Raw genomic sequence first — 26599 nt, forward strand, 5'->3', positions numbered from 1 at the left:
GGAACTGTTAAGTAAAATATGTGATAGTTTTTCTATGTTTCTTCCCCAGAACAAATTTCCAGATACACAATAACAGAGAGCTAACTGAAAGCTTTTTCCAGACACATTGTTTTCATAGTAGTTCTTTCCAATACATGTAATCCTGGAGGAATGGAAGGAGGGAAGGAGGAAATGAGGGGCTGAAGGGAGGGAGGAAGGGAAGGAGGGAGGGATATACTCTGGCTGAAAGATTTCCAAACTAGTTACATTCATAGGGTTTCTCTTCAATATGAGTTGCCTGATGCCTAATAAGTTTAGAACTATTAATGAAAGCTTTCCCACACTGATTACATGTAAAGGGTTTCTCTCCAGTATGAGTTCTTTGATGTACAATAAGTCGAGCACTCAAGCTGAATGTTTTTCCACATTGGTTACATTCATAGGGTTTCTCTCCAGTATGAGTTCTCTGATGTTGAGTAAGGCATGAACTCTGCCTGAAGGATTTTCCACACTGACTGCACTCATAGGGCTTTTCTCCAGTATGAGTTCTCTGATGTACAACAAGAACATAACTCTGGCTGAAGGACTTCCCACACTGATTACATTCATAGGGTTTTTCTCCAGTATGAGTTCTCTGATGCATAACAAGGTGAGAACTGCGGTTGAAAGATTTCCCACACTCATTACATTCATAGGGTTTCTCTCCAGTATGAGTTCTTTGGTGTGCAACCAGTTGAGAACTCCAGCTGAAGGATTTTCCACACTGATTACATTCAAAGGGTTTTTCTCCTGTGTGACTCCTCTGATGCGCAACAAGTTTGTAACTTTGACTAAAGGACTTTCCACACTGATTGCATTCATAGGGCTTTTCTCCAGTATGAATTCTTTGATGGGCAATAAGCTTATAGCTCTGGATAAATGATTTCCCACATTGATTACATTCGTAGGGCTTCTCTCCAGTATGAGTTCTTTGATGTGCAATAAGTTTGTAGCTCTGCCTGAATGACTTTCCACACTGACTGCATTCATAAGGCTTCTCTCCAGTATGAGTTCTCTGATGCACGACAAGGACATAGCTCTGGCTAAAGGATTTCCCACACTGATTGCATCTATAAGGTTTCTCTCCAGTATGAGTTCTCTGATGGGAAACGAGGTGAGAGCTGCGGCTGAATGATTTTCCACACTCGTTACATTCATAAGGTTTCTCCCCTGTGTGAGTTCTCTGATGTGCAACAAGATGAGAGCTCCAGCTGAAGGATTTCCCACACTGATTACATTCAAAGGGTTTCTCTTCAGAATGATTTCTCATGTTTTGAGCAAGGGATGAACTCCGGGAGGTTTTATTACATTTATACTGACTCTCTTCAACAGGGATTCTCTGTTGTTCATTATGGGATATGCTGTGGTTCAAAACTTGCCCATGTTCCTTAAAATCAAAGGATTTTCCTTGTGCATGTATTTTCTCATGTAGATTTAGGGGTTTATCATGGCTAAAGTGTTGAATACTGTCACTAAATCCATAGGATTTATCTTCTGTTTGAGCTTTTGTAAACTGAAAAAAATGAATGCTCTGGGGGAGGTTTCCACATTCTTTATTTTCACAGAGTTTCTCACTATCATTAATCATCTGATGAGTGTTTACCATAGAATTATAATGCAATTTTTTAACATGTGAAGCATGTTTATGAAAATGGTTTCTTATGGGTATCATCTGTGGTGAAAGAAGACTGTTATTTGGACCACGCTTCTCCTCAAGGTCATCACTTTTGCAGGCTCTCTCATGACTAATAGCTGTTCTGTGAGTGAATGTCACTTCCTTCAAAAGTCTCTCTTGTTTTTCCTGTTGCTTCTCCAAAAGCTCCTTACAATCCTGAACTTCTTCACATGAAGATAACCAAGGATCATCTCTTGTCAACCTTTCTATCTTCACTCTGTGGGATGGTTCATCACCAAAAATGCTCTGCTTTGATGTTGATTCTCTTCTTCCAAGTGCAGTTGCCGACTCTGGAAGGAAGCAAAATAAAACACCCTAGCCAAAAAAATGTTAGAGCTGGAATAGGGGAATAAAAGCTGACAAGAGAGTATGCAATTATATGTGGATTTGTTTTCAGCTATGGACCTATAACATGAATTGAGAAAGCAAAAGGATGGGATGAAGCAGTAAGCAGAGAACTACCATAGTCCAATAGTGTAACAAGGCATTAATATGAAACTATTTCAATCTTAGTGTTGCTGAATAAAAAGACTTTAGATGTCAAATATCTCCATATTCCAAAATAAGATCCCCTATGCAGAATCTACAGAATTGCAAAACAATTTTGCAATCCTTAGCAAAAAAAGAGGGTCCTTTCTACCTTCTTTAGTGCTAGATATATGTTTACTGAAATAGAAATTAGTGTCTACATTTCTAGAAATTTCTGGAAGCATGAAACTTGCTAGCACAGTCTGTGTTAGTAAAACAAGGTCAAACTACTTCGTGAACCAGGAAAAAATAATGGGGGCACTGTTATCCCAGGTTCCCTAAATGCCTTAGGGGCTAATATGGCCCCATGAATTCCTTTAGTTCCAAGTGAGAGAGGATGAAGATTAGCTCATAAACAGAAGCCTTGGTGGCTATTAGGCCAGGCAATATGAAGCACACTTGGAAAAAGTGGTGATGTATAAGTCCACCAGGAGTAGGAGATGGAGAAATATGCAGCATGCCCTATGGGGATTTTTCAAACAAATCTTCTATACCTGTAATGACTCCCAAATGTCTGTTTCTCACCTGGATATGCATGTTGAGAAACTCTTTTCATATTTATCCCCTTGTTCCAACTAGGAGACTGCATCTGGTTTGAAAAGCCGATAGGGAAAGATACAGGACTTTGGGTATTTGGGCAGGGGACAAAAGAAAATCACTGCAGAATTTGATCCCAGTCCTTGGCCTTTAGGAGCCAAGAAGACTGCATAAGCTCAAACCCAAGAATCTGTACCTTTGCTACCCTACAAATTAAAACTAAATCTTCACTGGGGAATAAAAAGCACAAATGCAATCTATGTGTGGCCAAAATCATTCTGGCCTCTGAATTCCCTAGCTCTTGATCAATGGAAATGAGAAATCATTTCAATACACAGACTTCATTAAAGGGGACTGTACTCTTACCCCAAGAGACTAGGTGCCTGTGGTTCTCCAGGATCACATCTCTGTCCAGGGTCCTCCGGGCAGGGTTCAAAGTGCCTTCTTCCTCCTGAGTGAAGTCCACAGTCACTCTATGGAAGTTCACTCCTTCCTAAAACAGGACACACATTCCTGCTCAGTTGGGTATCATTTCCTTCCAATGTTCACAGAGGAAAAGTTTGACAGGTGGAAGAAAGAAAACCTGATGGCCTGGAAATTGTCCTGAGATGATCACCGTTCAAAGGATTCTAGTCAAGGGATACAGGTACCTTCTAGGTGAGCCCCTTTGGGTTTTGGATGCTGGACCTATTTATATAACCCCAAAGAAGAACACCAGCTAAGAACTGACGTAAACTGTTTTCTCTCTTGTTGACCTTAAAGAAAATGCTTATTCTGATTTTTGCATTGGTGAATATAGAATTCCTACTTAGGAATTCCCTCCAAATTCCCGAGAAACTAACAGAACAGGGTCAGCAAACTTTTTCTCTCAGAGGTCAGAGAGCAAATATTTTAGGCTTGGCAAGCCATACAGTCTCTATCTATTACAACTACTCAGCTCTGGTGCTATAGCAAGAAAGCAGCCACAGAAAATACATGAACAAATGGATGTGGCTGTATTACAATAAAACTTTATTTTCAAAAAACAGGTGACGGGCCAGATTTGGCACACAGGCTTTACTGATGCCTGAGACAGAAAATGAAATGTGGGCCTTAATGAAAGGCAGTATGTACAGGTTTAGAGCACTGGATATGGAAAAGAGACGTGGGTTTTCTTATCTATTAAGAGCCTATGTCTGAATTTTTTTTTTAAATATATCTAATCTGATCATCTGTCTATTAATGGTGAGTTTATTCCACTTCTATTTATTAGGCTTAATGATACCCAATTCATTGTGCTGTTGAGTGAATTAATTGTAATGATATATGAAAAGCCATTACCAGAGTTTACTAAAAAAAACAAAGGCTGGGAATTATTATCAGGATGATTAGGTTTGAGGAGCCTCAAAAAATAAGTGACAGCCAATGAAACCTTTATCCTGAATTCTTAAGTCTTCAGAAAACATTTCTATTTTGTCCACACTATGAGCTGCACCATAGGGCCTGTCATTACTGCCATGTAAAAGGGGTCTCTTGGACTGCCTCCTCTAAGCAGGAAAGAACCTCCTTCTAAGATTTTTGGGCAGGAATTTTGTTCCAAAAAAGTGCTGGAGGTGATCTGTCCTTACCCAAAGGCAGCAAAAACCACAGAAGTCAAATGCCACTTGCCAAGGCTTTTTAAATAGATGGGGTGTTCTTAAGCTGTGGTTCATGCATAGGACACGAAGTCCCTGAATCCCAAGAAACTCCATGCAAAATGCTGCTGTACCTTTTTCTAAGTTGTGGCCCATAAATTTCACTAAAATCTCAAAGGTTTTCACAGTTACCCCAAAATGGGATTCAGAAATATCATTTGTTATTTCTCATTATTCGTTTTGTGCCATTTCTTCAGGATTGAAGATCTTACAAGGATGAACTGAGTCAAAGAAAATAATCAGAACCACAATGCTGTTTATAGGTAATAACAATTAGGTAAATATTTTTAAGCAGCAGTTTAAAGAAACAGAAAGTTCAGCCAGAAGAACCTACAAATATATGTGTTATTCTTTCAGGTCATATATTTTTTAAGATCTTAATAAAAACATTGATCTAATACTTAAAAAAAAAGAAAAGAAAAGAAATATCACTTGCAAACTGCCCCGTGTTGAACATGGATCTATACGTACTGTTTTTCAACCTCCAATACATGCTTCCTTTTAATAAACACACCCCTTCACTGTTTAACGTAGGTCCCTTTAATATCAAACTTCTTCAAATGTTAAATAAATAATACTAGACTAGATTAGCACCCCCCACTGCACCCCAGGCTATATGTTCTCAAAGCTCCAGGAATTTCTATCATAAGACTCACGATGCTTTCTTATCATTTGCATAATGGTCATCTTTGTCACTAGGCTGTAATCCATGAGGGCAGTAACTCCAGAGCTTAGTACAGTGTTGGTGTATAGTATAGACTAATTATATATTTGGTAAATTATTTCAGTAAGTGAATCAACAGTATATCAGTAGACTCTGTAATATATCAAAATAATCCTGGTTCAAATTCTGACGGAAATCCTTTCCTCTCACCTGAATCTCACAAGGCCCATCACATACCCATTTGAAAAGGTCCTTCAGCGTGTGGATACTGGCTGTTTCTGAACTTCTATTCCTCTTATTCTATTCTTCCTCTCACCTGTCCCCTACACCCAAGTCCTCAAAATTTCTTCCCAAACCCTTCAACTGTGCCCTTGGGAACTCTTCTTCTATAATAATGAAATCCGGAATTTCCCTGGTGGCGCAGTGGTTAAGAATCCGCCTGCCAATGCAGGGGACATGGGTTCGAGCCCTGGTCCCGGAAGATCCCACATGCTGTGGAGCAACTAAGCCCGTGCGCCACAACTACTGAGCCTGCTCTCTAGAGCCCACGAGTCACAACTACTGACCCCATGCACCACAACTACTGAAGCCCACACGCTCTAGGGCCCACACGCTGCAACTACTGAAGCCCACACACCTAGAGCCCATGCTCCACAACAATAGAAGCCACCTCAATGAGAAGCCCGCACACCGCAACTACAGAAAGCCCGCATGCAGCAACAAAGACCCAGCACAGCAAAAAAAAAAAAAAAAGAAATCCTACATCTTCACCAAATATTCTCTCTACATCCCTGTGTTAATAGAAACCTACACTTCCCCCCTGAGGACTCCCTCCTCTGAAGTCCTCACAGGCTCAGGGTGGTCGTGCTCTCCCATCCCAGGGGTCTCAGCATCAGAGGGGGAGGAGGGTGTGTGTGCTCCCAGTTACCCTGAAATTCATGCCATTTACCTCACTTCTTGGAGCTTTGTTGTACCAACTTCTTGAACACCACCCATGCCCCCAACCACTGAAGATTTATAATACCCAGGATTTATCCGCTAATTCAAGAACGTGTACTGTCTCGTCTTGCGCAGTCTACAGCATCCACATGTAGAGTTCTCTGGTAATAATATAAAAATAACTGACTTTCATGAAGCACTTACTATGTGGCATCAGGCAGTGTGCTAAGCATGTTGCATAAATTATCACTTACTTAATTCTCACAAGGCCCCTTGTGAGAAAATACCATTAGCAGCAACATTTTTCAGATGAAGAGCTAGAAGGTCGGAGAAATTAACACGTAGGCCTAAGGTTAGTGACTGGGATGCAACCTCAAGTTTCCCTAACATCACAGACTATGTTCTCAGTCATCAACTCATATGGCCAGCCCAACTCCCAGCCCCTCATTCTTAGTGTGAGACCCCAGATCTTGAAATCACCATAAAGTACTCCACCTCGCAAGTCGCACACCCAGAAGCACTCACTCTTTCATTACGACATCAGAATTCTCCACTTTACTTGCTTAATCACTCCCTTTACTCCTCTCATTCTCTGCTGGTTTGGGGCCTTTACTAAAATATCTACTATCACTATCCTCCAGTCTGTAGTCTTTTCCTTTCTGTTTAGCATCCTCTTTTCTCTTTCCCATCTTCATTATTCAGGTGAGAGCCTGTGGATCACTCACCTTAATCTTTCTATTTGATATATTCAAAAATTCTCTTTCAAATATTACCCTGACCTATGGGGCTTCCACTGAATATACCTGGCTACAAAAACTAAACAAATCTGAATGTCAAATCTGCTCTCCATGGAAAGTAGGTTACGGAATGCCACAGGGAAAGAAAATCCACAAAAGCAACTGAATAGAGTATTATTAACAGTCACTATCGGGAATCCCTCTGCGCTCTCACTGCCGAGGCCCCGGGTTCAATCCCTGGTTGGGGAACTAAGATCCCACAAGCTGTGTGGCACGGCCAATAAACAGATAAATAAATTTTAAAAACAGTCACTATCTCAGAATGAGCTTTTCGGACTGACCAGCAACACTATTATACCTCCTGGAGCAGCCTGTCTCTCATAATCCAAATTACTATTTTAAGTCTTCTCTACTCTAGTCAAACATCTCTCCATTCCAAGTCCCACCCACATGCTCAAAAGATAATTTCACCTGACTGTTCACAGAGAGAAACACAAGCCTTCAGATAATTCCCTCAACCTCATTTTTCTTATATGAGCCCTTCTTCCTCTAATAGAGTTAATGCATTCACATATGCTCTGAATTAATTCCCCTGGCACTAATTAAGGACTCTGCTTTAACGCTTTTGTCTTCTTTTTTAAATTATTATTTTTAATTTTTATACAATTTTGAAACGTTACTTTCCATTTACAGTTATTACAACATATTGGCTCTATTCCCCACGTTGTAGAATACATCCTTGAGCCTACCTTACTCCCAATACTTTGTACCTCTCACTCCTCCACCCCTCTACTGCACCCCCCTACACTGGTAACCACTAGTTTGTTCTCTGTATCTGTGAGTTCTACTTTATAGTTTTATCTCCTCTCTCTCCTGACCGTTAACTTCTTTTCCTTCACTTACTCTTTCCTGCAACCATTTAAACCGAGCCAAATCCTTTCTAACCTTTAGGGGATAAAAGACAACAACCCTCAACCTCAGATTTCCTTGCAGTTATCACTCTCTTCAATCTTTTATAGATAACCAACTTTTTGTAAAAAGTTGCCCACTCTTATCTCTATTTCCCCATTTTCTACTCATGTCCCAGCTCACTTCAATGTGGCTTCTGCCACCCACCAGCCATGCACATTTCTCGAGGTGAAGACAGAGGCCCTGTCCAACTCACCTGGGATGCAACGGCCAGTGACCCGGCATCGTCTCTCTCGACCTTGACGATAATCTCCTGAGGAAGGAGACAGTCCTGAGAAGGCAAAGCAGATGAGAAAAAGGAAAATAATCAGGGAGCTAAGCCATGGCTCAAAACTCCCACTGTGAGTTGGCTAGGATTTGACAGGCCATCTGTTTTAACACATCCCACCTACCAAACTTCTGCTCCTCCCCACTGGTAAGCTCAAGCTGAGCATGTGGAGAGAGAGGGGACATCTGGAGGAGCAAGAGGCATCAGAAACATCATGATGTCTTTGTGCATCTTCCAGACCAGCCCAGCTACCAGCTGAACGGAGCTGAGTGACCCCAGACACGATGCAGAAGAAAAGAACTGTCCAGCTTAAATCCCTGCCTGAATTCCTGGATCAAGGAATTGTACGGAAATAACACGTAATACAGCAAGACCAAAGAATGATAAAGACAAAGATCAACAAATTAACTTCATAAAATGTTTGGCAAAAAGTGCCACCGATAAAGGCACCACCAATAAGAATCTATGTTGTTAAGATTTCCTCCGAATCACAAAGAAAGAAAAATAGACAAAGGAAAATGCACAGGCAACTCAACTATGAAGAAATAAAATGGCCAGTGAATATACAAAAAGATGCTCATCTCTTTCAATCAGATAAAATCACATCTCTATTTCTATGACACCTCTATACCTTAGAGACCATAAAATTCACAGCAATAATTCCAATTCCAATTCAACAACACATTTTATTCTAGCCTTCCCACTTTCTGTATTTGTACCTTCCTTCTCTGCGTCCCGTTATCCTATTTATATTTACTTATCTGCTCAATCTCCTTTATGTAACCAATATCCCAACCACATGGACTGTTTCTTCGGCCTGTTGCTAATGGCTCCTGCCCTGGTGGCCCATGGGTCAAGAGCTTCATATACTCCTAGTGCAAGTTTAAGTTGATACAAGCTCCCTGGATTGGCAATATATTTCTTAAAATAATATTTTATTTTGAAATAGTTTAAGACTCACAAGAATTTACAAAAACAGAACAGAGAAAGTTCCTGTGTACCCTTCACCCAGTTTCTCCCAATGATACTATCCCATGTAACCACAGTGCATTGTCAAAACCAGGAAACTGATATCAGTTCAACATTTTTAACTCAGGTACCGACTTTATCCAGATTTCATCCATTTTTACATATACTCTTTGCTTTTATTTTTGTTTTTTTAATGGCAATATTTTAAAAATGTAATATCCAGTAAGTCTTCTTGATAGTGTTTCCTTAGGAAATAACAGAAAGCACACTTAGGGACTTCCCTGGCAGTCCAGTGGTTAGGACCCAGCACTTTCACTGCCCTGGCACAGGTTCAATCCCGGGTCGGGGAACTAAGATCCTGCAAAACATGCGGGCGGAAGGAAGGAAGGAAGGAAGGAAGGAAGGAAGGAAGGAAGGAGGGAAGGAAGGAAGGAAAGAGAGAAAGAAAAGAAAGAGAGAAAGAAGGAAAGAAAGAACACTTAGATGTATGTACAAGAAATCTCATTAAAGAGTTACATTATCATAGCAAAAATGGGAGGGGAGATTAAGTGTCCATCAGTAAGTGCCTGGTTAAATAAATTATGCTTCATCCAGATAACTGAATATTATTTTGCAGCCAAGAGAAGAAAAGATAGATTTGCATGGATTGATGCATATAAAGGACAGAAAGATGTCTATAATATATTGTGGAGTGAAAAAATTAAGAACAGTATATAGACCATGAATAAATTTTTATAAAATACAAACATGCCCAGAAAAGTCCAGAAGGACAGTCTCAAAAGCATTAAAAGCAGTTATATTTTGGAAAAGCAGAATTGAGGTGCAGGTTCACAGTCTGTGTTTCAACATGGTATCCATTTTTTAATGACGTTTCTTTTCCTTAATTCAATATTTACCAAACAGCAACAAATGTTTCCCTCTTGAAAAAATCACTCTGAAACAAGATAATTTCTTTGTGGCTTCCCGAAGTTTTTTTTTTTTTTTTTTCTTCCTGAAGTTTTTACTACTGAGTACAATGACTCATCCTGTCAAATGACATTCTGTTCAAGGACAGGCATACTTTTTTTTTCTTTTTTTGGCCTCGCCACAGCTTGCAGGATCTTAGTTCCCCAACCAGGGATTGAACCCACACCCTCAGCAGTGAAGGTACAGTCCTAACCACTGGACTGCCAGGGAATTCCCCCGGCATACCTCATTTCATTGCACTTTACTGCGCTTCACAGATACCAAGTCTATTGGTGCCATGTGCCCAATAGCATTTGCCCACTTCATGTCTATGTGTCACAGTTTGCTAATTCTCAAAATATTTCAAACTTCTGCATTATTATTATACTTGTCATGGTGATCTGTGATCAGTGGTCTTTGATGTTACTATTGTAATTGTTTTGAGGTGTCACAAACTGTGTCCAAATAAGAGGGCAAATTTAACCCATAAATGTTGTGTATATTCTGACTTCCCCACTGACAAGCCCTTCCTCCGTCTCTCTCCCTCTCCTCAGGACTCCTTATTCCCTGAGACACAACAATATTCAATTAGGCCAGTTAATAACCCTACAATGGCCTCTAAGTGGTCAAGTGAAAAGAAGAGTCATACATACATCTCTCACTTTAAATCAAAAGCCAGAAAGGATTAAGCTTAGTGAGGAAGGCAGGTTGAAAGCTGAGACGGGCTGAAAGCTAGGCCTCTTGCGCCAAACAGTCAGCCAAGGTGTGAATGCAAAGGAAAAGTTCTTGAAGGAAATGAAAAGTGCTACTCCAGTGAACACGCGAATGACAAGAAAGAGAAACAGTTTTATTGCTGATATGGAGAAAGTGTGAGTGAACTGGACAGAAGATCAAACCAACCACAACGTTCCCTTAAGCCAAAGCCTCCTCCAGAGCAAGGCCCTAACTCTCTTGAATTCTGTGAAGGCTGAGAGAGGTGAGGAAGCTGCAGAAGAGAAGTCTGAAGCCAGCAGAGGTTGGTTCCTGAGGTTTAAGGAAAGAAGCGCCTCCGTAACATAAAGGTGCAAAGTGAAGCAGCAAGTGCTGATGGAGAAGCTGCAGCAAGTTACCCAGAAGATCTAGCTAAGTAATTCATGAAGGAGGCTACACTAAACAACAGATTTTCAATGTTTCAATGTACACAAAACAGCCTTAGGTTGGAAGAAGATGCCATCTAGGACTTTCATAGCTAGAGAGGAAAAGTCAATGCCTGGCTTCAGAGCTTCAAAGGACAGACTGACTCTCTGGTTATGGGCTAAGGCAGCTGGTGACTAAGTTAAAGCCAATGCTCATTTACCATTCTGAAAATCGTAGGGCCCTTAAGAATTATGTTAAATCTACTCTACTTGTGCTCTATAAATGGAAGAACAAAGCTTGGATGACAGCACATCTGTTTACAACATAGTTTACCAAATAGTTTAAGCCCGCTGTTGAGACCTATTGCTCAGAAGAGAAGATTCTTTTCAAAATGTTACTGCTGGGCTTCCCTGGTGGCGCAGTGGTTGAGAGTCCGCCTGCCGATGCAGGGGACACGGGTTCGTGCCCCGGTCTGGGAAGATCCCACATGCCGCGGAGCGGCTGGGCCCGTGAGCCATGGCCGCTGAGCCTGCGCGTCCGGAGCCTGTGCTCCGCAACGGGCGAGGCCACGGCAGTGAGAGGCCCGCGTACCGCAAAAAAAAAAAAAAAAAAAATTACTGCTCACCTGAGAGCTCTGATGGAGATGTAAAATGAGATTAATGTTTTGATGCCTGCTAGCACAACATCCATTCTGCAGCCCATGAAGCAAGGAATCATTTCAACTGTCAAGTCTTATTATTTGAGAAATGCATTTCATAAGGTTATAGCTGCCATAGATAGTGATTCCTCTGGTGGATCTGCAGAAAGTCAGTTGAAAACCTCCTGAGAAGGATTCACCATTCCAGATGCCATTAAGAACATTCGTGATTCATGGGAAGAGGTCAAAATACCAACATTAACAGGAGTTAATGTTAACAGGAGTTCCTGCTAATTAACAGGAGTTTGGATGAAGCTGATTCTAACCCTCATGGATGACTTTGAGGGGTTCAAGATTTCAGTGGAAGAAGTAACCACAGATGAAGTGAAAACAGCAAGAGAACTAGAATTAGAAGTGGAGCCGGAAGATGTGACTGCATTGCTGCAATCTCATGGAAAAACTTTAATGAATGAGGAGTTGTTTCTTATGGACGAGGAGAGGAAGTGGTTTCCTGAGTTGGAATCTATTCCCAGTGAAGAAGCTGAGAATATTGCTGAAATGACAACAAAGGATTTAGAATATGACATAAACGTAGTTGATAAAGCAGCAGCGGGGTTTGAGAGAACTGACTCCAATTTTGAAGGAAGTTCTACTGTGGGTAAATGCTACTAAACAGCACTCCATGCCACGGAAATACTGTTCGAGAAAGAAAGAGTCAATGGATGAGGCAAACTTCATCGTTGTCTTATTTTAAGAAATTGCCACAGCTCCCCAAACCTTCAGCGCCCACCACCTTGATCAGTCAGCAGCCACCAGCAGTGAGGCAGGACCCTCCAGCAGCAACAAGATATGACTTGTTGAAGGCTCAGATGATGGTTAGCATTTTTTTAGCAATAAGTATTTTTAAATTAAGGTATGTACATCTTTTAGACATAATGCTCTGGCACACTTAAGAGACAACAGTATAGCGTGAACGTAACTTTTATACGCACTGAGAAACCAAAAAATTCACATGACTCGCTTTATTTCGATATTCACTTTACTGCGGTGGTCTGGAACCGAACGCGCAGTATCTCCAGCGTATGCCTGTGTACTTTGTTCCTTCTTAAATCTTCAAACACTGAGAAATAAGTACAGTTGACCCGTGAACAACATGGGTTTGAACTGCCCGGGTCCACTTATATGTGAATTTCTTTCAATAAGTACGAACAGTACTACCCAACCCTTGGTTGGTTGAATCCATGAATGTGTAACCACATCTGAGGATGTTGGTATACATGGAGACTCCTGGAACCAATCCCTCTTGGATATCGAGGGATGATTTTACTGTTGATTCTTGATTATAACTCAGTTATCATTCAGTCTCAATCATAAACTAAAAGGAGATAAACTACTGTACTTTTCACAGGTGTGCCAATTTCCCTCCCTTATCAACCTAGATAAAATTTCACCATTGCATTGGGAAGGGTCATGAAAAGTAGCTAGCTTAAAGTCAGAAAAGGATTTCTCCAAGCCTAAAAACACCTCTCTATAATTCCTGGGCAGGTACTAAGGGTAACGCTGAGTATTTAATGAACTGGAGTTGTTGCAATGTAAAGGCGGCCCAATGTGAAAGCTTAACTGCTAATTACCTGCATTACTGTTGAGTACAAATGCCAGGATGGTTAAACTGCCTTAACATGGCTGCCTGGGCATTACAAAATAGCTCCAAAGGCCAAGGAACAAAAACATACAAATCTAACTCACAAGGCTAAAATAACAACAACAAAACTACAGATAGCCCCAAGGAGCCACAAGTTTTGACCCCAAACTGCTAACGGACTCAAATATCATGGAAACTCGGCTACTAAGAGAAATCGCATTCTTAATGTGTGACAACACCAAAGCTGTCTTTTCTTGCTACAAAAGTGGCAGACGTTGAATTCTAACAACTTAAGGGCCAGAAGTTAACTCATCCTATAATCTAAAACTACCTGGGAAATGAGAAGTTTCTCAAGAAAGGAAAACCTAGAAACACTGGACTGTGTTTTAAATTATCACATAATCTTTCACGTTGTTTGTTTGTTTTTAACATTTAAGACCAGTTAAGAAACAAAGCCGAGAACTGAAAGACTTCATGTTTCTAACTCAGGAGGTGCTAGTAGACACAAAACCCCGAAATGCTCCTTATCTGCCACAACTGCTAAAACCATTTTACTTGGGGAATACGGATGCACCTTCTCTTTAATCAAAACTGTTTTCAACATCTTTTGATTTAAAAGTTTTCACAAGGAAAACAAAAGGGAGATCACTTCTGCTCACGGTCTTCTCTGCACCAAATGTCCTTCCCTGCCACCAGCCCATAAGTCAATTCCGCCACTTTGCTTTCATTTCTTTGCATCACACATATATTTATACCTTTTTTAAAAAATCCAACTTCCACTAGAGTGGGTTCCATAAGAGCTGAGCTCTCCTCTCTCCTATTTACCATGGTTTCATTGTGCTTCAATCAGCACAGTCATCACTCAGTGTCCTGGGGGGGGGGGTGGTTCCAGGACCCCCACTGATACCAAAATCCACCGATGCTCAAGTCCCTTATATAAGAATGGCGCAGCACTTGCATATAACCAACGTATATCCTCCCGTCTACTTTAAATCATCTCTAGATTACTTATAATACCCCATTCAATGTCAGTGCTATGTAAATGCCATGGAAACGTGATGGAAAGAGTTGCCAGGCAAGCAACAAATTCAAGTTTTGTTTCTTGGAACTTTTTGGAATTAAAAAAAAATTTTTTTGATCCTGGGTTGGTTGAATCTGCAGAAGCCTAGGATATGGAGGACCGACTGTACTGACACATGGTAGCCACTTCATAAACCTGTGTTGACAGTAAAACAACCACACGGAATGTGCTACCTGAGCCTTCACACTGTCCTTTGGTCCCCAAAGGCACCAAGTCTTTGCTGAGTTCAAGTGCCTCCTCTGGTTAGAAGAAACCTCTGTTGGGCGCCCTTTCTTCTCAGAAAAAGCATCAGCCTCCAGAACCTACCCCCAACTTACTCTCTCAAACTAAATGCTCAAAAACCATGTTGTCGGGACTTCGCTGGCAGTCCAGTGGTTAAGACTCCAACGCTCCCAATGCAGGAGGCCTGGGTTCGATCCCTGGTCAGGGAACTAGAATCCTGCATGCTGCACAGTGCGGCCAAAGAAACAAAACCAAACCACCATGTTGTCTCGAAAGTATGTACACACACACACACACACACACACACACACACACACACACACACCCCTACACCCACCCACTCCTTCTATCCACTTCGGATTACCAACCATTTTAGGAATGTCTCCTGTATTTACATCTTAGCTCCTGCGGTTTCCTTCAGATAATACCTATCATTTGCTAGTGTGTTTAACAACACACAGAGTACTTCAACACAGACTATCTCACACAATTATCTAAACTCTTTTGAAGAAGGGAGTGACATGTCAATTTTACCCACACAGAAATAAATGGTAATAAAGTTTCGTAAACTCATTGAAGTCCATGGAGTTCACCAGAGATGGTCCAAACACTGATTGCCTGATGTGAACTCCTCCCCTTTCCATGGCCCCATCGCTCAAAATCTGATCATTCAAGCTCCAGAGCAAATGCCACCTCTTCCATGAAGCGTTCCCAGATAGCACAAAGTCTTGGCTCTTCTTCCCTTAGTTTCTTAGCTGTTTTTATTGGACCCTAACTGTACCAGAAAAATCATTCTCCTCGAATTAATTCCATGTCTATATACCTGGGTCATGAATCCTAAACTGTAAAGAACTGTGTATTTTTCACCTTTGTATTCTCCTCAGTACTGACCAGGAGCACAACGTGAGTGGTCTGAATGTGACAAGGCTAGAGATAAGCGCACGGTTTTGGATATATAACTGGAATGAAAAGCCTTTACTCCCACTTCTGTGTGCTCTGGAGCATTTTTATTTTTATTCTTTTTCAATATTTACAATTTATTTTATTCTACAACTTTACTGAGGTATACCTGACAAATAAAAATTGTACATAGTTACGAGTTTTTTCATGTGGTCAGAACACTTAAGATCAACTCTCAGCAAATTTCGAGGACACAATACAATATTGTTAACTTTAGTCACCATGCTGTATATTAGATTCCCCAGGACTTACTCATCCCACATAACTGACCCTTTGCAACATCTAACCAACATCTTCCCATTTCCCCCACTGCCTGGCAACCACCACTGTACTCTCTGCTTCTACGAGTTGGACTCTTTTAGGTTCCGCACGTAAGTGAGATCATGCAGTATTTGCCTTTCTGTGTCTGGCTTATTTCACTTAGTATAATGTCCTTCTGGAGCATTTTAAAAAGTCTCCCTTTTGTTCAACAATCACCTCTCCATGTAATGAAGAAACGGTTTCCTTCTTCTTTGTGTACTTCACAGAATTGGAATAGGAATTAGCCTGTTGACTTCCACGTGGAGAAGAGTTACAGGCAAGAGATAATAACCGTTCTCTCTGCGACATGTGTGATCCAGGGCCGAGGAAGAGGGACAAGCACAGCCCTCGTGGAGTGGCCTGCCCCCTTCCCGGTGAACCCTTGCTCAAACCAGTCCTAGGACTATTTGCTACTGGCTCCCCTGTAAACAGAGTTGACCAAACATACCTAACTCAGGGGGCAGGGGGTGGTTCTTGGGCGAAAAAAAGCTTCCAGTCAAATCACAGAACGATTACTGAACTCAATTCTCCAAGCTCTGTATTTGGGAAACTCCTACATCTGTGAGGAGGTTCAGGATATTAACTCGAATAGGCATGGCACTAGGAGAATTTCCCTCCTTGGTGTGTTGATTTCTCTTATGGCCCACAGGAGATGTAGGGCAGAGTTCACATTTCCGCTCAAGGGAAGTGATGTACAGGGTCCATTTGGAGGGCACAAGGTTTCTTAATTACTAATTTGAGAGGGAGTAAAAGCAGCCCCTATTCATCCCAAAGGCTGAAGGTTCCCCTCCTGATTTTCTCAGAGACCCTCCTGACCGGAGGGTCTCGCTAGTTCTCATGCACAAGAAAGTTCTCTCTCCCATCCCACACCATTATCTATGAAAATTCTCAACTTTCCTCAGATGGACAGAACAGACGCTCCAGCACGGGGTCACCAACTCATCAACAACCTGCCCGGCTCTGATGTCGAAACTGACAGGGAACAAGCGAGGCTCCGCCACCACCCTGGCCGGACCCTGAAGGCAGGCAGGGTTCAGAGTCGCCTCAAGGCCGAGTTACCTCCAGGTATGTAAGTCACTGAAACCTCTCAGGTGATGTCCCAATACAGTCTCTCCTTGAGTGTCCCTCACTCAGAGCCAAGACTTGGGCTCCCTGGTTGTCTCTCCCTGCCAGGGCTCTCCTTACCGTCTCCAGGCCCAAAGCACCCGTGCGTCTTCTGATAACGATTAAAATGAACTAGAGGCCGTTCAGAGTTGAGAAGTGTGGAAGCCAGCCTCCAAGGTGGCCCCCGGTGACCGCCGCGCCTCCTGGTATTCACAACCTTACGTAGTTCTTGCCCACCTGGTACCAGGGTAGGTCTGTGCGACCAAAAGACTACAGAGGAAGCGATGGTGTGTCATTCTGAGATCAAATGATAAAAGACACGGTGGCTTCCATCTTGGCTGTGTGCACGCTCCCGCTCCCCTCCCCCACTTCCTCTCTCTCTCTCTCTCTCAGATCATTTGCTCTGGGAGAAACCAGCTGCTGTGTTGTGAGCAGCCCCAGGGAGAGGTCTGCGTGATGTGGGACTGAGGCCTCTCGCCAACAGCCACATGAGTGAGCTTGCAAGTGGATCCCCTACCCACGCAAGCCTTCCAAAGGCAGCAGCCCCAGCCAGCAACTTACTGCAGCCTCACCAGGGACCCCGAGTGCCAGAAACATCCCGATACGCTGCTGCCAGATTCCTGACCCTCAGGTACTGTGTGAGATAAAAAATGTTGGTTGCTTTAAGCTGCTAAGTTTGAGAGATGCAACCGGAGATAACTAATACAAGAAGGAAGATGTTTTTGCTTTTTCTATCTATGTAGCCTTTCTGTCTGTGAGAGCCTATCTTTCTCCCCAGCACCTCACACAGGGCCTTACATTGGTTAGTCCCTCAATAAATATTTGAGGAAAGTAAAAATCATCATGAGTAGATTGCTAATTCAGTTGTATAACATAGAAGGAGATGGTGAAAGGACCATTAGGATTCCCAGAAAACACCTGAAGTTACTGCCTTGAAGTACAATACCAATGGTCACAGCAAAACTCATTTTACCTGTACTTTTGATAAAGATGTGAATGCAAATTTATGTAAATTTATATTTGCCTAACTTATCTCTCTGAAACTCTTGTTTACGTGTACAAGGAATCGTTTACATAATCAAAAACATTTATAGCAGTGCTGCCTATAACAGCAACAAACGGAACACTAAATACCCATTAACAGTAAACTCATAAAACCTGTGGCATATTTAGAAGTTGAGATCTGGGCACTAGGGGTGCACACTGGTATCAGAACGTCACTGCTCTCAGGCCCTCACAGTGGACAGAGACAGGGAATACATATGTGTATATCTGTGTGTACACACACACACACACAGAGGCACACAACGTCTGCATGTATTTCTACATCTACATATACTGAAAACCAGGAGCCACCCCAATACCTCCAATTCCACTGATCAACACCAAGTTCATTCCAAAGTCCTCTCTTTCCACAGCTGACGGCGAGAACCCTGCCTCCCACTGATTGATAAGGACAGAGTAAAGGGACAAAGTAGATAATTAAATGGTTAATGCCACTAGGGGATTGTAAGTAAAGAAAGAAGTATGGGAGACCCCTGTAAGTTAATGATCACTCAAGAAAACAGGTTTGCTTAACCACAAAACCAAGCGGGCTCGCTTAGCAACAGAAGCATGAGACATGCCCCCAAACAATAAAACAATGGTGGCATAGACCCACATCCTGCCCAGTGAGCTCAGTAAGTTAATGATTCCTAGGACATGCTCCTCTGTGTGCACTAAAAACAAAAATATGAGGAAAAGGTGGCATTATACTAAAACCTGAGATGATTTACTATTTTTAGCATATGTACCGCCTTTTTGCTCATTTCCACTGCGCCGTGACAGACCCGGCTTGACCATGTAGGGACAAGAAAACTCCCCTGCCCGACACGGAGGAAGAACTGATGATGGAAGCGTGAGATCTACTCAAGAATGAGGAAGAAGGTGGTCTTTTCCCCCTCCCCACTATTCCTTTGATTATAAAACTGTAGCCCACTAAATTTGGGGGGCACGGCACCCTCTTGCCTGCCCACCTGCAAGCCTCACAAGCGTCCTGTTCTAATAAATCACTCCTCATCTCTTATTTGCCTCTCGCTGAATTCTTTCCGCGCTGAGACATAAAGAACTGGGGCTCCAAGAAGCCCCCGCGAAACGCCACCTAGCGGTTTCACCATGACCCTTATTTGATCTATCTGACTGACCCCCTGTAAGTAACTAATCTCCCATTTCCACCGCCACTGCCTCTCCTACACAGTTCTCCTCGGCCCACCTGGGCTCTGCTGCCCCACACGGGGCCGGCCTCTGCCAAGGGGCCCTCGTCACCCTGCCTGGGCTCTGGCTCTGCAGGCCAGGTGGCCTCTTCTCAGGGACTCACTCTCGAGTCACTTGGCCTTGGACTCCGTGTGGATGCCCTCGTCTGAGCTGATACTCCACGTCGAGTCACCCTCACATGCAGATGCCCTCAACCTGCTCAGGCTGTGATACGCCACACCAGGATGCACCCCACCTCCAACACGGGTGCCCGCCTCACCCGGCTCTGGCTCGGACACCCTAAGCTGGACCACCCCTTGCGTGGACACCCTCACTGCACTTGGGCTGCCCACACCGGGGCATCCCCTCTCTGGATGCTCTTCTCACCTGTGCTGACCGTGTCACCCCAAACCAGAACCTCCTCCTCCGTGTGGACACTCACCTCACCCCACTGGGTCACTGACACCCTCACACATGGATGCCCTCATCACCCTGATGAGGCTGTGCCGCCCCCACAGCAGGCAGCCCTCCCTCAACTGCAGACGCCTACCTGGCTCTGCCCCACCTAATAGCTTCAGGATTGAACTGTCCAGGAAGGGAAAGGTGAAATTCTAATTTGACATCTTTAAGAAATGAAATTTTCTCAAAGAAAATGCTTTAAATCATTAATTTCCTAACCTTAAAATGTGTTGTACAGAAGTACAAAAGTATAGATAAGTAACTAAAAACATAAAGTCACTGGGAACATAACTTACAGATAATCTTTGTTAACTGATATACTATAATGTATTTTCTATGCACACGCAAACTACATCCTTTTTTTAATCATTTCAAAATGCTATTTACTTAAGGTAGATCATAAATATCTTTTTATCCTATCAATGGCTACAGTGAATTCCATTTCATGGTCTTTTACTAGAACTCATTTAACTCTCCTCTTGCATTGCACGTTCACAAACATTCTTTCCAATTGCTTATTCTCAAGCAAAGCTGTGAGTCGCTGGCTAAGGGCTTTGGATACAGGATGCCAAATTCCTTCCAGAAAGAGTTATTTGGGTTAAGAGGGTGAGGAAATGCAGGGAGCCCCATAAAATGTACAGTGTGTGTCAGAAGCCTGCTGATCGGGAGGGACCAGAAGCCCCCAAAACACTGCAAAGAGAGCTGGACAGTGTCCCAAACCCAGGGGATCAGGCTGTGGGGCATGGGTGGGGACAAGCTCTGGGTCTCCCAAGGGAAGGGAAGCTCCACTCACCTGCGCGCTGGCCTTCAGGGGTCCCAGGGGCTTCTCATCCCGCTCTTCCATGCTCTCCTCCAGGCACGGGCAGGGGCCTGAGGTCCCGAGCTGCAAGGGGAGAAGCCCTGAGTACAGCATCTTCGTGCAGGTCCACTGTGGCTCCCCCCTCCCTGGATCAGTCTCTGCTTCCGGGATGCAGTACCCATGGCAACTGTGCTTCCAGAGGCTCCTGCCCAGATAGACTCCTGCCTGAACAGCTGTGCTCGCACCTAGAGTCCCTCAGCTCCTCTCCCAGGCCAAGGCTCTGCAGCTCTAGCCTGCAGCTCCTCCACTGTCTGGGGCCTCTGGACCACCGACCTGGAAGCCCACCACATGCCCAAGTGCGGCCTTCCGTCCATCACCAAAACCTGCAGCACGAATCAGTCCCTCTCTATCCCACTGGACCCTGGGACCCCTACAAACACCCAGCACATCAAGGACCCCCTGATGTGCACCCACTACCCCCAACCTGAATCTGCAGCCCCAAATCAGCACCTCCTCCTCAGGCAAACAGCAGGGCTCTGGGCTTGACGGCTCAAACTCCGTGCGTGACTAATTGCGTGAAGTTCGTGACGTAGCCCCGCCCCTCCCAGGACCCACTGACAAGCCTGACCCTCCAGCACCTGTCGGGTGGATTGCCTCTCACTTCCTGCTCAAACAGCCAAGTGTAAGCACAGAGCTCAGCTGCACCCACGACCCGGTCTCTCAACCATTCTAGGGCGGGCGGGCTCCTACCAGAAGAGCGCCAGTCCAGATTCTCCCCTACCCCAAATCTTCCTGGGCCCCGAATTTGTAATTCTGACCTGGCTCCTCCACCAACTTGGGTGTCCTCAGGCCTGAGTCAGAAACAAAGCCGGCATGGGACCGGGGGCTGCCCGACAAACACCAGCACCTGCCAGCCCCTCCTAGGCCCAGAATGTGGACCTCAGTTGTCTTTGTACCAACTCGATGTTTCTGGGTCGGAGACTAGAACAGCAAATCCCCCACCTCCGCACGCCATCCCTGCCCCATCTCTCCCTCTTACCCACCCCTCAGCCCCACTGGATTCTCACTCAAACAGTATAGGCTGAGTTCACAATGCAGCTGTACCCTGAACCCGCACCCAAACTGCTTCCCCCACCAACCTCCCCAGGCCCCTACTTGAGTTGCACCTGCCCAGATTCCTCCCAAACATCTTCCTGGGCACCTGCAGCTCAGGGAGATCCTGTCTCTCCACCAACCTGGGCATCATCAGGCTGTGAGTAGGGTGCCAGGGGCACAAAGACCCCAGCGCCCTCTAATACCCACCTCCAGCTCCTCCCTTCTCACCCAAGTACCTGCTCATGTGCACAGAAGGCACCTGGCACAGCCCTACCCCTCTGCAGCCCAGAATCTGCAGCTACTCCCTCCACCCACCTGGACATCCTCAGGCAGTACCAGGGTCCTAGGACTGCCCATTCTGCCCAAATACCAGTGCATGTGCAGAGCGCGGCCTTGGCCCTCCCAAGTTCAGAACCCAAAGCTCCAAACTGGGGCCCTCAGGCGTCTACTCCAGCAGCCACCGCACAGGGGCCACCCATCGAGGTTCCCTCCTCCTGCTGGCATACCCACGCACGCAGTGCAGGCTCACACCCAGAATCTGCGTCCGGGACCTGGGCCCTCGGCCAGCCCGGGGCACTGTGCAAGTTCCCGCTCCTGAGACGAGAAGCTGCATTTCCCAATCTGTTCCTCAACCTCCCTGGGCTACCTCAAGTACCCACCAGCCCCTGTGAGGGTTCTCAGGTCCCCAGCCTCACTGCCTGCTTACCGCCATTGCTTCAGAACACCCAAACAGTAACTGGAGCAGAGAACTCCAGAATCAGGCCTAGGACATGGGCACTCACCAGCCTGGGGGTTCTCAAACTCACGACAGAGCAGCTCCCATGGGAACCGGGTCCTTTTGCTTCCTCCAACCCAAATGTCAACCCCTGGGTGCCGCCTAGCATACCGCCCCTTCCAGGTCCAAATCTGCAGCCCAGACTCTGTTCCTCTACCACCTGGAGCATTCTCACGCCTGCAAGCTAGGCAGCCCGAGCACAGGTCCTGGGGACACCTGCTTCATAATCATGCTGGCAGCATCCCACTCCCTTCCCAAACAGCTGTCAATCTGATGGCAGCGGCTGCAGCTTGCCATTCCTGGGCTCCGAATCTGTACCTGCCACCCAGTGTCTTCAGCAAACTTGAATGTCCTAGGACTCTGCACTATCCAACGTGGGTCCCAGGATCACTGGTCCAAGTTCCTGCTTTCCATTCAGACATCTCCAACATGTGTAGGAAACCCTCTGCTTAGAACCTGCCTCTAGGCTCTGGTCTCTCCGTCAACCTAGGAGTCTGCAGTCCATCAGCCAGTCTCACGGCGGGGGGCGGGGGGGCAGGGGGGGGTCGCTGAAGTAGCGCTTCCTCTCCTAAAACAAGAAACTGCAACTCCCACTTAGTCTGTCCACTACCCAGGGCGCCCCCAGGTCTGCAAAAAGAGTGGTGTCTGCTCCAGGGTCCTAGAGTCAACTACCCAGAATCTCACCTCCCATCTCGTGTTTCCTGCTCAAACACCTGCTCAAGAGTATAGGAATAATGACAGAGCCCCTCTCCTCCGAGAATCAGAATCTGCAACTGGGCACATCATCACCCAGTCGTTCTCAGCTCCTCCAGCCTTGGATGAGGGAGAGGAAGGGTTCTCAGTATCTTCCCCCACACCCGTGCATATAGCCTGTCTTCCACCAACCTGGGCTTCCCCAGAGCATCCTAAGAGCAACACCCGACCAGGTACCCGCACACGTGCGCAGAGCATAATCCCGTGATCTGCAGCTGCCCTAGTATCACTACCAACTTCTGTGACCCGAAGCTGAAGCACCGCCCACGCAGGTCCTAGATCGCCCACCCACACTCGCCATCCCAGGGGCCCGCCTAGACCCTGCGCATGCGCGCACGGGACACCGGCGTTGCCCCGCCCCTCACCAACCTGGGCGTCCACCGGGTCGAGGACCAGGCAGGGCCTGTCCCAGCCTCAGTGCCCAGCACGGCTCTACGGCAAGACGAGCTCGGTTAAGCAACTCTCTGCCCCGATTCTGCACACGACAGACTCGGGTTAAGCTACTTCTGTCCCCTCCCCTAGTCGGCATCCGCAGGGCCACTGGGCTTAACCTCCGAAGGGCCGAGGTGCGCGGTGACAAAAAACGTCCGCGCGCGGGACAATGGCTGCGCTTCTGGCCGAACCCGGAAGTACGTTTGGGCTCGGCGAGTCTGGACTACAATTCCCAGAAGGCTCGGCGGCGCGGGCGGGGTTCCAGCTCCTCAGGGAATGTGGACACCCGGACGCGGCAACACAGGAAGAGAGAGTTAGGGTTGGGGTCCGGCTGGGGTCTGAGAGTGTGCGTGTCCGAGTTTTTGCGGGGCGCCGAGACGAGGAGCCAGATCGGAGGCCGAGGCCAAGACACCGATGCGTGGGGAGTGGCTGGCTTGGGAAAGGCCGGCCCTGGGCTCGGCTTGACGTCCAGGAGTGACAGTGAAAACGGGATCCGGAGGGAAACGGCGGGGACCCCTCCTGGGCGCCTGCTGCCTTTGTCAAGCGCTTTGCGCCCACCATCTCCTTTGGTCCTTGTGGGCAAAGATAGTTGCTACAAACCCGTTATACAGTCCAAGGAGCTCCTGTCAAGCCCTTCAAGAGTCTGAAATGTTTTTGTAGTCAATAATAGTAAAATAGTAAGAATCCTTTTTTTTTTAAATTGAGGGGTTTTTTTCCCCTACCTATAAGGACTTAAGGATCTGTTCCCCACCCCTCCTCTTTTCTCTTCATCTCCTGAGCGTTTTCCTGGCTCAGTTCCAGTCACGCTGGCCTCTACACTTTCTCCAACAACTCCAGCAGGCTCCCACTTCAGGACCTTAGCCATGCTGCCTGGCAAGCTCTTCCTCTGAGGATTCCCCCACCATCTGGTCGTTAGGCGAATGTCACCTCTTGAGGCATTTCCCCCACCAACCACTGTAAACTTGCAAACCCACTCTGCACTCCCCACGTACTCCCTCCTCCCCCCACCGTTATTTTTTTCCCTAAAGAACTTTTCACTAACGTAGAATATATTTTAGGTGTTTTGTTGTTGTTGGTTTTGTTTTTGGTCTGTTGTCTATCTGCCTTCACCACGAGACCGTGCGCTCCATAAGGGAAAGGATTTATATCTATTTTGATCACGGCTGTATCCCCAGCACCTAAGATATCTGGCACATAATAGCTGCTCAACAAATATTTTGGCCCCCCGTTAAACACTTTAACATCTTATCATCGCGTTAACCAGCACAATCACCCTGTAGGAAATTGTGATGGTTATTTCCACCCCATCAGGGAGGAGGCTAAAAACTGGAGCCCTGCTATATGAAAACAGGGTATTTTTAAGCTTTTTCTTTTAACGCTGTCAAAGAACTGTAGTTTTCCTCACGTGAATCTGACTTTTAACAACAAAAAATTATTGCTGTTTGAAATGTAATCTCTACCCCCGAAGTTTCTTATAATTGGTTATTGTGGTTGATTTTTTAAAAACAATATTTATTCTGTATCTGGTTAACCTACTGAAATGTTATGAATTCTTACAGTATTCCATTTGATTCTCCTGGCTTCTTTAGTGAGACAGTCATCTACAGATAATACTTTCATCTCTTCCTTAACAGTATTTTAAACCAGATATTCCCTTTTACAGAAGATAAAACTGAAGCCCAATAATATTAAGTACATTACCTTTGATTGTATTGTAAGGGCAGAGCTGGTATTTGCGTTCAGGAAGTCTGACTCTGGAGTCCATGCTCTTGACTTTTACATCATTTTGCCCCTTGCCTACACATCAATATCTTTCCTCTACACAAGCAATGCTAAGTTTGCAAACAAGACAGAGAAAGGTTCACATTTATTCATAATAGAAGCAAAAAAAAAAGTCTTACAAATAAATTTAGTAAGGTGTATAGAGACATTAGAAGAAACCTTCAGAACCCTACTGAGAGAGATAAAAGATGTACAAATGCCACATTACAATGGTTGTGTTGTAAAGGTGTCAAATTTTGCAGAATGATCTACAGATTCAGTACAAATAGAACAAAATCACGATGGGGTGCTTTGAGTGTTAGCTCATCTTCCTTCTTTTCTGTTCACTTGTTTGTGTGTGTGTTTACTTCAAGATATTCAGACATTAAAGCATTAGTAATTTATAACTTAAAACTGACTTTGTCTTTTGTTTGGTCTTTTTTTTTTCTTTCAAAATGAACCAATGGTAATGTTTACTGCCAGGAGCACCCAAATCCCTGACCTAACCTGAATATTATAGGGACTTTGGAACAGCCACTACCGTGGAACAGGAACTCCTTCTACAAAGATGCCCAACTAACACAGAGATTTCTCTCTCAGTTGTTTGGCAATTGGCTGAGACCCAAGTTTCATACTGAGGTTCTACTGGCAAGGAGTTGGGTGAGGACTCAACATCTATTGAAGAGCAAGGAGGTTGTAAGTTCATTTGCTTTAAAGATAAAGATAAGGGAGAGGGAGAGAGTGACCTGTCCTTAGGATATTCGGGAGGAAAGCTGGGAAGAAGTCCTCGGCAGGAAAAAAAAAAAGGACAGTCCTTTTCCTTTGCTCAATCCTCTACCTCAAACTATAAATGTTGGAGGGACCAGTGCTTACTGGTCGTCAGCCCCTACTCTTCTCTGTGTTATCTAGTCTCTTTGGGATCTGTAGGGGCAAGGGTTAACTCAGCAGGGCTGAGTTGCTCAAACCCTGCACATTCCCCCAAAAAGGCCTCTTTCAAAGGACTAGTTCTTGGTCAGCTTCCGGGAACTGAGCTTTTATAACGTTCTATCTGGTAGAAGTGTATTTGCGTGCCTGTACCAGTTTGTCCAGATAGTTATACAATGTCATCTATAGTGAACACACCTGCTTTCCTTCTGGGGGTCGGGAGCTTCAGTGACTGACCCCCTGTAAAAACCGTGGACATTTACGTTCAGGGTGAGCCTTCCTGGTTGGCAACACTTCACACGTGTTGTCACATATCGTGGGAATCCCCGTGTGACTCCACAGAGAAAGGACCCTTGGAAGCTTATGCATGGTTTCCTCCAGGCTC

The 26599-nt window shown here is 45.0% G+C and overlaps 1 protein-coding gene across 1 annotated transcript; it reads right to left on the reverse strand.

Moving 5' to 3' along the window:
* Nucleotides 1-236: 236 nt before the first annotated feature.
* On the reverse strand, nt 237-23682 carry ZNF180 (zinc finger protein 180). The gene is made up of 5 exons (XM_082862850.1): nt 23467-23682; nt 20469-20558; nt 7937-8011; nt 3125-3251; nt 237-1983 (listed from the first exon to the last, which is right to left on the reverse strand). The coding sequence occupies exons 2-5, from the start codon at nt 20517-20519 to the stop codon at nt 239-241; spliced, it is 1998 nt and encodes a 665-aa protein (XP_082718976.1). The 5' UTR covers nt 20520-20558; nt 23467-23682; the 3' UTR covers nt 237-238.
* Between the last annotated feature and the right edge of the window lie 2917 nt (nt 23683-26599).

This window comes from Leucopleurus acutus (assembly GCF_964270905.1).
Source record: "Leucopleurus acutus genome assembly, chromosome: 20".
Taxonomy (NCBI): Eukaryota; Metazoa; Chordata; class Mammalia; order Artiodactyla; family Delphinidae; genus Leucopleurus; species Leucopleurus acutus.

Excerpts from the sequence above, each read along its gene's own strand:
- ZNF180 (XM_082862850.1), bottom strand. The coding sequence starts at position 20,519 with ATGGAAGAGCGGGATGAGAAGCCCCTGGGACCCCTGAAGGCCAGCGCG. Across the intron at positions 3,252-7,936 it reads CACTGGCCGTTGCATCCCAG|GAAGGAGTGAACTTCCATAG; the intron begins GTGAGTTGGACA and ends GTCCTGTTTTAG. Across the intron at positions 1,984-3,124 it reads CAGGCACCTAGTCTCTTGGG|AGTCGGCAACTGCACTTGGA; the intron begins GTAAGAGTACAG and ends GCTTCCTTCCAG.